Source organism: Musca vetustissima, unplaced genomic scaffold (assembly GCF_032173495.1).
Source record: "Musca vetustissima isolate MV318-11 ecotype Yass unplaced genomic scaffold, APGP_CSIRO_Mvet_v1 utg2113, whole genome shotgun sequence".
NCBI classification, from domain to species: Eukaryota; Metazoa; Arthropoda; class Insecta; order Diptera; family Muscidae; genus Musca; species Musca vetustissima.
In genome coordinates, this window is record NW_026882469.1 from 303,327 (window position 1) to 316,505 (window position 13,179).

The window sequence follows — 13,179 nt, forward strand, 5'->3', positions numbered from 1 at the left end:
GTCCTTGAAAAAATATTCTATAAACAAACCACGCCTATGTATGGTCCATGAAAAAATATTCTTTAAAAAATCCACGCATGTCCTGATCTTGGAAAAGATATTAAATATTCCCTCAAAAATCCACGCTTGTTCCGGCCCTTGAATAAGGATATTTTTTAAATTTGGATATTTTAAAAATATCCAAACGAAATAACCAAGAAAAATATTCTTTAAAATCCGAAAATATGTTGATCCTTTTTTAACAAATCTATTTCTTTGGATGGTCCTTGAAAATATTCTTTAAAATCCACTCTTTTTCTGGTATTTGAAAAAATAGTCTTTACATATTCTTCTAATCCACACTTGTGAACAGTTCTTAAAAAATTTACAAAATTCCTTGAAAAAGTATTCGTAAAAAATCCACGTTTGGTGCTTGAAACCCTATTTAATGAAACTCCACATTACTACTAATGTCTTTTGCCAAATCGAAACAATTTCAAATTTGTTGTCAATTCAATATTATTATGCCGGAAAATATCAAACATGCAACATTGTAAATTATGCAGAAAATTTCAACACCTTCCTCTGAGGCGTTTCTCATAAAACCAACAAATTATTGTTGGATTTTTTTTTGGACCAAAGCAAAAATAAAGCAAAAACACAAAAAGATTCAAAACAAAATCAAATAGCAATCACATGGAGTGAGAAACAAAAGTATGAATAGATCCACCACTAACCTATGGCCTTTGTGAGGGCCACGGAATGACTTTATTAAACACAAAATTGCTATACAAAAGTAAAAACCTTACGGCATCTAATATGAAATTCAAAGCACAAAAACCTAAATGAAAAGATACCGCCCAAAACATTTATGTGATCAAAAAAGGGTTGAGATGTGCAAGATCGCATATCTGGGCAATAAGGTGATTTTACCTGTGCGCATGAGGGCATGTGTAGTAATTATGGGCTTGGGTGTTAGATAACATATTTTTTGAGTTGTCATTCATAATACAGGGCAACATAAAAAATGTTCCATAATTTTATACATGTATGTAGTTATTGTTCGGCAAAAATTTATGATATTTTGTTTAAAAAATATTGAAATCCATAAATATTGAAAAATATACTTTTAAAATAGTATGTGTAGATTTCTGTAGTCTTTGGAAAAAAAAATTATGTTCTATGATAGACTTAGGAAAAATAATCGATGCTTTAATGATACTGGAAAAATATTTTTTCAATCTACGTTAGTTTGAAAAATTTTGTTAAAAAATCCCCACTTATGGCTGGTCATTGCAGAAAATGCCCCCGAAAAATGTTCGAGATAATCTATAGATTTTTTATATAAAAATCCCTGCAAGTCTTATATTGATGGACATCTTTCGAAAGTCTATTATATTTAGCATATCTGGGATGTTTTCTTTACAGTGAAGACAACCATAGAATAACAAGTATTTTTATTTTTTAAATAAATAAATAATTTACAGAGATGACACTAAGATATCTTCAAAAAACCTTCGTTTTTGTGCTTACTGCTACAATCAGCGTTAATTTCGTTAATGGATACAAGACTTTTTTAATTCTTCAAGAGTACTATATCAAAATATCAAAATTTGTTTAGTCAATATAATTTAGGTATAAAACGCAGTTTAGCGAATATTCTGAGATCTGAATATATGGAGGAGGATGTATACGCCTAGTTCATGAACTTTTGCCACAATTGTTTACGCATATATAATATCGGTAAAATTAATGCAATTTGTATACCCTTCACCACACTGTGGTACTATGTCTTTGTGCATATGTTTGTAACAGGCAAAAGGAATCGATATAGACCCATGGTTCCTTTTGATAATATACATAGAATCACATTCTGAGTCGATTTATGCATGTCCGCCTGTCCGTCCGTCAGTTCATGTAGATTGTAGACAAAGTACAGGTCGCATTTATGATCCGATTTGGATGAAATTTGGCATAGGGCACTTATTCGACCCAAGGACGAACCTCATTGAAATTGGGAAAAATCGGTTCAGATTTACATATAGCTCCCATATATATTTTCGTCCGATTTAATGTAAATGGTGGACCAAAGTCCCTAAAAGTCATTCGATTTGCACGAAAATTGGCATAGCGCACTAAATTTAGTCTAGAATGATGTGTGCTAAGTTTCTCGAAAATCGGTTCAGATTTAGATATAGCTCCGCCCGATTTTAGGTAAATAGTGTACCAAAGTCTCTGAAAACCATTCGATTTACACGAAATTTGGCATAGCGTAATAAATTAGGTCTATAATGATGTGTGTAAAATTTCTTGAAAATCGGTTCAGATTTAGATATAGCTCCCATATATATGTTCCACCGATTTAATGTAAATGGTGTACCAAAGTCCCTATATATCGTTCGATTTCCACGAAATTTGGCACACCGTAATGAATTAGGTCTAGAATGATGTGTGTAAAATTTCCTGAATATCGGTTCAGATTTAGACATAGGTCCTATATATATGTTCGACCGATTTAATGTAAATGGAGCACCAAAGACCCTAAAAATCAATTAATTTGCACGAAAATTGGCATAGCGCACTAAATTTAGTCCAGAATGATGTGTGCTAAGTTTCTCGAAAATCGGTTGAGATTTAGATACATCTCACATATATACTTTCGTCCGATTTTAGGTAAATGGTGTACCAAAGTCCCTGAAAACCATTCGATTTACACGAAATTTGGCATAGCGTAATAAATTAGGTCTAGAATGATGTGTGTAAAATTTCTTGAAAATCGGTTCAGATTTAGATATAGGTCCCATATATATGTTCGACCGATTTAATGTAAATTGTTCACCAAAGTCCCTATATATCATTCGGTTTCCACGAAATTTGGCACACCGTAATGAATTAGGTCTAGAATGATGTGTGTAAAATTTTCTGAATATCGGTTCAGATTTAGACATAGGTCCTATATATATGTTCGACCTATTTAATGTAAATGGTGTACCAAAGTCCCTATATATCATTCGATTTCCAAAAAATTTGGCACACCGTAATGAATTAGGTCTACAATGATGTGTGTAAAATTTCTGGAAAATCGGTTCAGATTTAGATATAGGTCCCATATATATGTTCGACCGATTTAATGTAAATTGTTCACCAAAGTCCCTATATGTCCTTCGATTTGCACGAAATTTGGCACACCGTAATAAATTAGGTCTATAATGATGTGTGTAAAATTTCTTGAAAATCGGTTCAGATTTAGATATAGCTCCCATATATATGTTCCACCGATTTAATGTAAATGGTGTACCAAAGTCCCTATATATCATTCGATTTCCACGAAATTTGGCACACCGTAATGAATTAGGTCTAGAATGATGTGTGTAAAATTTCTTGAAAATCGGTTCAGATTTAGATATAGGTCCCATATATATGTTCGATCGATTTAATGTAAATTGTTCACCAAAGTCCCTATATATCATTCGGTTTCCATGAAATTTAGCATAACGTAATGAATTAGGTCTATAATGATGTGTGTAAATTTCTTGAAAATCGGTACAGATTTAGATATAGGTCCCATATATTAGTTCGACCGATTTAATGTAAATGGTGTACCAAAGCCCCTATATATCATTCGATTTCCAAAAAAATTGGCACACCGTAATGAATTAGGTCTAGAATGATGTGTGTAAAATTTCTGGAAAATCGGTTCATATTTAGACATAGGTCCTATATATATGTTCGACCGATATAAAGTATATAGTTCATCAAAGTCCCTATATGTCCTTCGATTTGCACGAAATTTGGCATAGTGTAATGAATTGAGTCTAGAATGATGTGTGTAAAATTTCCTGAAAATCGGTTCAGATTTAGATATAGCTCCCATATATATGTTCCACCGATTTAATGTAAATGGTGTACCAAAGTCCCTATATATACTTCGATTTGCACGAAATTTGACATAACGTACTGAATAAACCCTAGAACGATGTGTGTTAAGTTCCGTGAAAATCGGTTCAGATGTAGATATAATGGTATACCAAAGTCCCTAAATTTCTTTAGATTTGGACGAAACTTGGCATATCGTACTAAATTAAGTCTAGAATGATGTGTGTAATGTTTTGTGAAAATCGTTTCAGATTTACATAAAATGTTACACAACGTATTTAAGATAGTTTAGCCAAACGTGTGCCAAGTTTTCTTGAAATCCCTCCAGATTAGAATATAGCCCCTATATGGTTTCGTCCGATTTTAAGTAGGACCCAAAACATGTCTATTAGGAATAAAACGTGCATAAATTAGTCTAACATAAACTGTGACAAGTATCGTTGAAATCCGTTCATATTTGGATATAGCTTTCATATTTATTTTCATCCGATTTCATGTAAATGTTGCACCATACTCTTCATGTTTTTTTTTTCAGAATGACGTAGATGCGTGTGGAAGTACAGATATAGCCCATATATCTTCCGAACCGAATGGAAAAATATTTTGAAAAAAATCCAGGCTCGTATTTATTGTCCTCCACGCTAAAATTTTATTTTTGAAAATTTGGTGGTTGCAAACTATTTTTTTTTTTTTTTTTTTTGTTAAATTCTCATTTACAATTTGTTATAGTAATAGTGAGGTCCTAGTAAATTTTTCCATTGACCAAGATTACACCAACAAACTTACTAATATAGCCATCTATAGCCACTTAATTTGTCCCCAATCATTTATCATTTCGAGTAAAAAACCGTCATTCATGCAATCTTGGCTAAATGTTACTGGCCATACGTGACCAATTTAAAAAAGAACAACCTTTAACTTTATGGGCCATCCATGTAAAGAGGCCGTTTGTCCACATTGCTGACAAAAACAATAACAACAACGACGAAAGATTTATCTCCCATAACCATTGGTAAGGTAATGAAAAATACAACAATAACAACAAAAAGAAGAAAAAACGCCTTCACCAAAAACAGCAGCCTCGATGTCTGAAGAAGTAACTGGGCATGCCAACTTCATTGACTTCAAACAAAAACAACAACAACAATAAAAAATAAAGTACATTTTTAGTTGAATAGTTGTTAATAGTAGTGTTTTTCGTGAAGAACTATTGTTGTTGTTGCCGTCTTTGTTGTTTGCTATAATTTGGTCATTGGTTTTGGCGCATCACCATTAATTTTTCGTTTTATTTTATTTTTTTTCTGCTGTTTGACTCACATCAAATTTGTTTGAGCTATGGTATGGCTATTTGATGTCAGGCGAAGGTGTTAGCATCCATACGCCTGTCTGGCTGATGGTCTTAACACTAAAGACAAAATAAAAAGACCATCATGACAACAACACCATAACTAAAGTAGACAAATTGTTGTTGTTATTTTTTTTTATTTGATGTGTCTTTGCCATACAAAAGAAATAAAAGTCACTTCACAAAAAAACCAAGTTAAGATGTTTTCATTAATATGTATCCCCCTTCTCTCTATGTTTGTGTGCATGTGTGTTAGTATTTATGTGTGCCAGTGTGTGATTTTTTTGTCTATGTATCTTCTACAAATACGTTTTTCCATCTTCTATATAGTTTTTTAATGTATGGCGGAGTTTGCAGTATTGTTATTGTTGTTGCCATTATTGTTTGCCAGTCTCGTCTGCTTGATGCTGCTACGCTCTCAGTAGTGAAGCTGATATATAAGCAAAGGTTTTTAGCAAAACTACAAACAGTTTATCAAAGTTTAATCTAGCAAAATGTTCAAAATTGTGAGTAAAATAGAAAAAAAATTAACTTTAAGAACAGTTTAGAAAAAAAATTATAATACAAAATTTATAAAAAAAGGATAACAATAACAACAACAAATAATAAGTGTAATTTTTGTGCGTGTGTGTTCATAACATAATATGTTTTTATAAAACAAAAAATACTGCAACCGTTTCTCATGGGAATTATTCGAGGCGAAGTTTGTTGCTTAAGTCTTTCGTTTTCTCTTTACATGGGAGTATAAACTTTGACATTTCCAGTGCAGTAACGATTTGTAAATAATGGAATTAGTGTGCACAACCTGAAATTTATCCTTGTATGGTGATTGGGCCTCTCTTCGCTCCATAATGGTGCTTGTGTCTTAAGTCTTTTGTTTTAATTTGGAAATAATGGTAGATTTTTTATTCAAACTTAAAATCTGCCACGGATAGAACACTCTTCTGAGATATTCGAGAGGTAAAACACTATTCCTCTCTTCCTCCATAATGGTGCTTGTGTCTTAAGTCTTTTGTTTTAATTTGGAAATAATGGTAGAACGGGAGTATTTAAAAATGTAGACAGTAGAAGCAACTAAAAATCTTTTAAAAATTGGAGAGCTCCTTTGGATAGAAGACTCTTTGGAGGACTTAAGGTATTAGACACTGCGGAGATCTGCCATGGATACAACACACTTCTGATATATTCAAGAGCTAAAACATCATTCGGAGATCGTTTCAGGATTTCAGTGCCTTTCGGAAGTCTTCTATGGATGGAACAACCCTTTGGAGAAAAATCTTTTTAGAAACAGAAGGCTCATTGTAGAATTAGAGGACATTTCACAGATCTTCATTAGATTACTCTTCCGATGAGTTTTTTTCCAAAACATGGAAGACCTTTTGAAGGTTTTCTACAGATTGAAAAATCTTCGGGTGTTTTCTACAGAGTAACCCCACTTCTGAAGTATTCTGAGTATAGGAGACACATCTGAAACCATATCAAATGCGATTTCGAATGAAATAATAAAATCCAATATTTATGGAAGGCTTTCAAGATATCTACGATATCTTAGTCTATAAACAGCGACTTCTTTGAAGAAATCCGAACAGACCTTAGACCGCCAAAATATTTTCGATAACTGAAGAACGGAGAACTGCCCTACTTTCAATCCACATAGATTCTCCATATGGATTGAAAGTGTCTATAGAAAATATTTATTTTGGGACTTTTATCACATTTCTTTAACAAATTTAATTGTTTCCAATGTAATAGCGACCCCCCAATTTCCTATATATAGTACTTGTTCGACTCTGTTTCGGCTATTATTTCTTGTTCGATAAATAGTTTAACAAAATTAAAAGTTAATGGAAACAAGACTTTTTTCATCCTTAAAGCGTGTTACAGTTTAATTAATAAAAATTTGCACAATTCATCCGTTTCTCAAGACAAGTCCTTCATTTTTTTGGGGGTATGATATGAAATCTTCATAGCGGCAATACTTTGCCAAGCCAAGTATACGATCGATTCAGAATAAATTCGAAACCAAAGTTATAGTCTTACAGTACTATTATCTCGCGGTTTTTCTCAACAAAAAGGTTTCATTAATTTCGTTAATGGAAACAAGACTTTTCTAATTTTGAATTAAAAGATATTTATATACTCCTTGCACCTTATCGATACGAAATTGTCGAACTAATTGTGATTTGCTTCAAAATAGGTATTTGAAATCTTCTCGGCACTCTATGAAAATTTGTGGCTGTGCCAGATCAGATTGTGTATATCCACTATACATTTTCAACAATAAAGAAATGTTACTTCTTTCAAATTGGTATAATTCTTAAAGTCATAATCCATCTTTTGGAAATTAGGTTTTATGGTCTCAATTTTTCCACAAAAAAGTCCGTTGAATCTTAACACATTTCCTCCTGACCCATAAAAAATGTAACTTTTTCGTTTTCACAAAAATCGTTTGGTTTTCTTTTCAAAGATCCATTGTTTTCCTATTTGCCATTCACTTATAAAGATTTTCGTTTTTCCACACATGTGTTATTAATAATCGTGTCCTAGGTTTTTCGTGTTTAACATATTTCTTCATGTGCGATTATATAACTTCTTGTTGGCAATAGGTATGGAGTTTTTCTGGCCTATTCATATACGTTATGTTTGGAATGCAACATTTGTGTTCAATACAATGTTTCATTTAACTTTTTTTTTTTGAGAAACAACAACTGATTAGACGTCTCAACATTTATGTAAATATTTCATTGATTATCATTCGAGTATTGACACCAAAATAGCTGATGGTTATTAATGTAACCACAAATAATTTAATTGCCAGTTAATGTTGTTTGGAATTTAATAAATAAATAATTAAATGTTAATTAAGAATGTTTTTGGAAAATGCATTCCATTGGAAAACAGAAAAAAAAACTTTGAAATTTACCGAATACCAAAAAATCTTTCGTTTTTTTTAAATCAGGAATAAATGGCAAAACAATTTCTTGGAATGTTTTCTAGAATAAAAACAAAGCCGACTAAAATTTCCAAAATAAACTCGGCATATCTGCACCTCATGTTTCTAACATTAGATCTTCTTTTTTAAATTGTTCGTGTCAAAAGCCTTCGGCAAAAATTACCTTTCAAAAAATCGCAATACTTTTAATTGTTTTGCAGTTTAAATGTTTTCCCATCGATAGTAACACACAAACAGCAGATTAAGTACAGAAGCGTGAAATGTCAACTGGTGCATAATATAATCAAGTGGGTCGTATTGAATTCCCACAAAGAATAAAATAACCAAATATGATTTTAAAATAATATAATATTTTAATAACGCGAATACTATTCAATAACAAATATGTATAAATTTCGAATGCTTGATTCCAAAAATTCCACACCGATTCTTAATGACCCAATTTAGTATGCATTGTTTTGTATCATCTCATTTTGGTAGACATTTGATTATTTATTTTTTTATGATTGAGCATGCATTTTTTAACCAGTCAAATATGGTTATTCAGATTATTCCACATAATAAAAACAAAAATATAAAATTATTATTAATTAAGTGTAGATATGTATTTTGTTATGTAAATATCACTAGTCAGAGAAAATAAGTTGGAAACAAGTTTTTTTAGGAACTTAAAATGCCTCCATTTTTGGAAGAATGAAATTGATTTCAGGCTTATAGAATTGAAACATTAATTTTTTTTTATATTTTAAATACAAAACGGATACAGCTTTGATATTTATTTCAAATTAATTTCGTTAATGGAAACAATACTTTTTATAACCTACACAACTATGTTGTCAGGGTATTATAACTTTGTGCAGTCCCAAAAGTTTGTAACGCCGCGAAATATTTGTCGTAGATCCACCTTTATGTATACCGATCGTCATATCTCGACTAGCTGAGTCGATCTAGACATGTGTGCCCGCCCGCCCGTCCGTCCGTCTGTCCATTATAATTTGTAAACACGATGCAGGCCACAGTTATGGACGAATCTTCACGAAATTTTGCATGTAAGATAGGTTCTGCCCAATGAGGACCCCTATTTTTTTTGGTAAAGATCGGTAAATATTTAAGGGATGAAATAGACCAAATACATAATTTTTGTCGGTTTTTTCTGGCCGCTCTAGAGGCTGAATTATGGTCCGAACATCGCGAAATTTTACATAGAGAAGGGAATTGGGCCAAAGAATAAGCATGCCTGTTTTCATAAAGATCGGTCAATATTTAGAGGGTTAAACTGACCCCGACTTTTGTGTGAAAAAATGACAAAATTTGTATTCTACGGCGTATATGTTTACTCTTGAAGGACATAGGCCCGAGAAGTTGATAGTATATCCAAGAGGAGTGGTTGGCCTTTAAATTGATACCAATTATATTGTCGTATGTACTCGGATGTGGGAGATACACTTAAATATTTGCAGCTGCTTACGTATCGATATAGTATTTAGTAACCCATTACCCTACTAGATGGCAGAAATATAACGCTGATCGCTTTGAAATTTTCCATGATATTCCAGTTCTGGTCAAGGACAACGCCTATAATTTTCAATAATGATCAGATAAAAATTTTGGGATGAAGTGAACCAAAAACTTAATTTTTGGTTTTTTTCGAGTCGATTTATAGGCCACAGTTGAAAGCCGAACATCACAACACAACCCACCGTGAATGGAATCTGTTCTAATTATAAGTAATATTTGTTGACCTCTAGTCGGTCAAGAGGGTGCAAATATGGCGAAATATTGCCAAAATCAGAAAGTTAGATTTTCGTGGAAGTTGTGTAGGGTATCATATGGTCGACCCCGTCCGACTATACTGCTCTGCTCACTGGTTTAATTTTGAAAGTGTGTAATTAAGTGAAAAGTCTCCACCCAACAAAAATTTTTATAGTATGACATAGTATCTTCATTTGACAAAATTTTTAGCTTGCTACAATTCTTTTGAGAAATAAGAACAGAAAATAATTTTTGGGCGCCAAATCTGGATATACTATACTGTGGATTTAGGAATAATTCGGAAACTAACTATGGATAAGGCGGCGTATTTTAATGAATCTAATAGTGTATTTTTTTAAAAATGTTCTATATAGTTCTTGACAAATATTTGGAGGACTGTCATAAAATATTATTTACAAATCTATGATCTTATAAATAGCCCCATAACATTTTTTAATACTGATACTATGACTTGGATTTCCTTGAATAAATCGATGGTTAAATTTCGTTAATGGAAACAAGACTTTTTTAATTCTGTTGTTTTTATACTTACGGTCCATCGTATCGATTTAAAATGTACTTTTCTCCGGGAGTTCATTTATTAAAAACTAGTTGCTATGGTTCCGCTTACCTGAAATGAAAAATTTATGTAAAAATATAGAATGATTTCTTATGCCATGTGCAAAATAAAATAGCCAGCTGATTTTCAAATTCGGCTTGAGTATTATTATAAAATACAGTATTTTTCGGTTAATTGAACCTACGGTTAATTGGTTTCCACGCTTAATTGAACCACATGATGGGTCAAAAATATTTCATTTCAAAGTAAGCGGGTTCGGAAAAATAATTGAACAAAAATTTGTGCAAATTTTGATGTGCAATTAACCGAAAAATACTGTATATTTATTTCCCTTTCAAATCGCCAACTAGAAATAGATTAATGTTGAAAAAGTTAAATAAACTAGTTTTTTGAATATTTAAATAATTAATGCTAGAAATCCGAAGCACATGTCTTTTTTTTTCAAAATATAAAATTGAGTTATTATTTTCTTGTTCACTTGCGAAAAATTACCACAATTTGTGCATCAAATTCTTAACACCCTATTTGTCTAATTAGCCATAGAAGTAGTAAATTATTTTTCAATTTTTATAATCATTTTTTGAAGGCCTTTGTCATGGCTGACATTATACTTATTGTTTCACCTGGAAGTTTCATTTATTTTTGCACAATCATTTATTGCAAAATACCAATATTTTTCTTCAAGAATTTCAAGAACCTGTTCAACCAACGATCGCATCTCCACCATATGCAATGTTGATGTTCTTTTGGTATGCCATAGAGCAGCAAAAATGAGATATCTGAATGGTTGGCATTCACTTTTTTCAGGGTTCCATCGGCGAATCATTGAAAATGACGTTTAAGATAAAACAAATATATACACGACTGCTGATTTATTATGTGAATAATAAATAAAATGACATTAAAAGAAATTTAGTACAACGTCTTATAAACAAAAAACATGTGGATCATTGTTACACTGAGAAAAAATGAACAATCAAGATTTCTTAATGAAGAAGACGTAGGTCTCATAAAAAAATTGCGAGTTCCTACTCTCATTAAACTATTATCTCGCGATTTTTTTTTAGAATTTGTATAACAATTTTTTTATTTCGTTAATGAAAACAAGACTTTTTTAATTAAAAACATTTCAATTTTTTTTTTAAATAATTTAATTTATTTTTCTTCCGAAGTTTATTTGAAGAACAAATAATCTTGTAATAGGTTTTTTTACAAGATTCTTATTAGCTTTCAGCACCTCTCAAATTAATTAAATTTCATTTTCTAATTATTTATTCTCTTTTCTTTTTCAGTTCGTCTTGACCGCTCTCTTGGCTTTCGCCTATGCCGATAACATCAACAAGGATGCCGAAGTTTTGAGCTTCAAAAATGATCCCGCCGATGCTGAAGGAAATTATGCCTACGCCTTTGAGACCAGTAATGGTATTCAACAACAAGAAGCTGGCAATCCCGCTGGTGTAGCTGGTTCCTATGAATTCGTATCGCCTGAAGGTGAAAAATTCTACGTTAGCTATACCGCTGATGAAAATGGTTTCCAACCCGTTGGTGATCATTTGCCCACACCACCACCTGTACCAGAGGCCATCCTTAAGGCTTTGGAATATATTGCTTCCCATCCTCCAGCTGATGATACATACAGACAGTAAATTTAAGTATTAAACTATTGGAGGAAGGACGACGAAGAGAAGAGGAGGAAACGATGTTGATAAGAGAGATAGATTGAGTAATTATCCACCCAATAACTCTTTGGCGGCAACAAAATGATTGATGTTAAGAAACTAGTCAACAAAAAAACTTCACCAATAGTTGCACCCAGAGAGTCGCCAATAATTAGGGTCTCATATTTCTTTCTGCCACAAAATTAAAGGTCTCCATCTTGTCCATGACCAAAATAATAGCATTCGAATTTGGTTTACAAACGACAGGAAACTCGTTTTCATTTCTTCTTTTTTTCTTCTTCTTCTTACAAATAAATTTTAGTATTAGTTTGTTTTTATTATTGTATTATGTTTTAGGTTAAATGCGTTAAATGTTTATTTTTGTACGAAATCAAAAAAGAAAAAATCATGCACAAATAAATGTATAAAAAAAATATACAAAAATAACTTTGTTTTGAATATTAATAGGGGGATTTTTGTGTTTGATATTTGGTACAGAGATGCATATATTTTTCTAAAGGTCATCTTTGGAATTAACAGATTCAAAAGACAGATGTAAGACTGTGTGAGTCCAGTGTGAAACGCCAGTCAATTATTTTTAGATAACAAAGTTCAAGGAATAAGTTATTTTAAGCAATTTAAAATCTGTAATATGAATAATAAAATATGTATACAAGAATTCAGCTTGTCAGATTTTTTGATTAAATTCCTTTTATCTCGTTCATGATCCACACACCTGGATCAGAGGTTCATATCTATTCAGATGATTAATTGAATTATAATGAGCTATACTACCCGATTTACTTTATACATTATGTTGAGTGATATGGATAAGTAAATCGATTAGCCGACTTTTTATTTTGAAAAATCTAAAAGTCGAAATCGACTTTTGGTCTTTGAGCAAGTCACAAATTCAACTTTTCAATAACGAATTTCGATTTTCTTCATAAATTCTTGGTTAATTACCCTAAAGCCCAAATTGCCCAAAAATTACACCTTCCAGGACTCTATTTTATCTGAAAACGATTCATATAAA

The 13,179-nt window shown here is 31.8% G+C and overlaps 1 protein-coding gene across 1 annotated transcript; it reads left to right on the forward strand.

Moving 5' to 3' along the window:
* Positions 1-5,634: 5,634 nt before the first annotated feature.
* LOC133328923 (pupal cuticle protein Edg-78E-like) lies at positions 5,635-12,138 on the forward strand. Its single transcript, XM_061537432.1, has 2 exons — positions 5,635-5,706; positions 11,778-12,138. Exons 1-2 carry the CDS (start codon positions 5,695-5,697, stop codon positions 12,129-12,131), a joined length of 366 nt encoding a protein of 121 aa, XP_061393416.1. The 5' UTR covers positions 5,635-5,694; the 3' UTR covers positions 12,132-12,138.
* Positions 12,139-13,179: the final 1,041 nt, after the last annotated feature.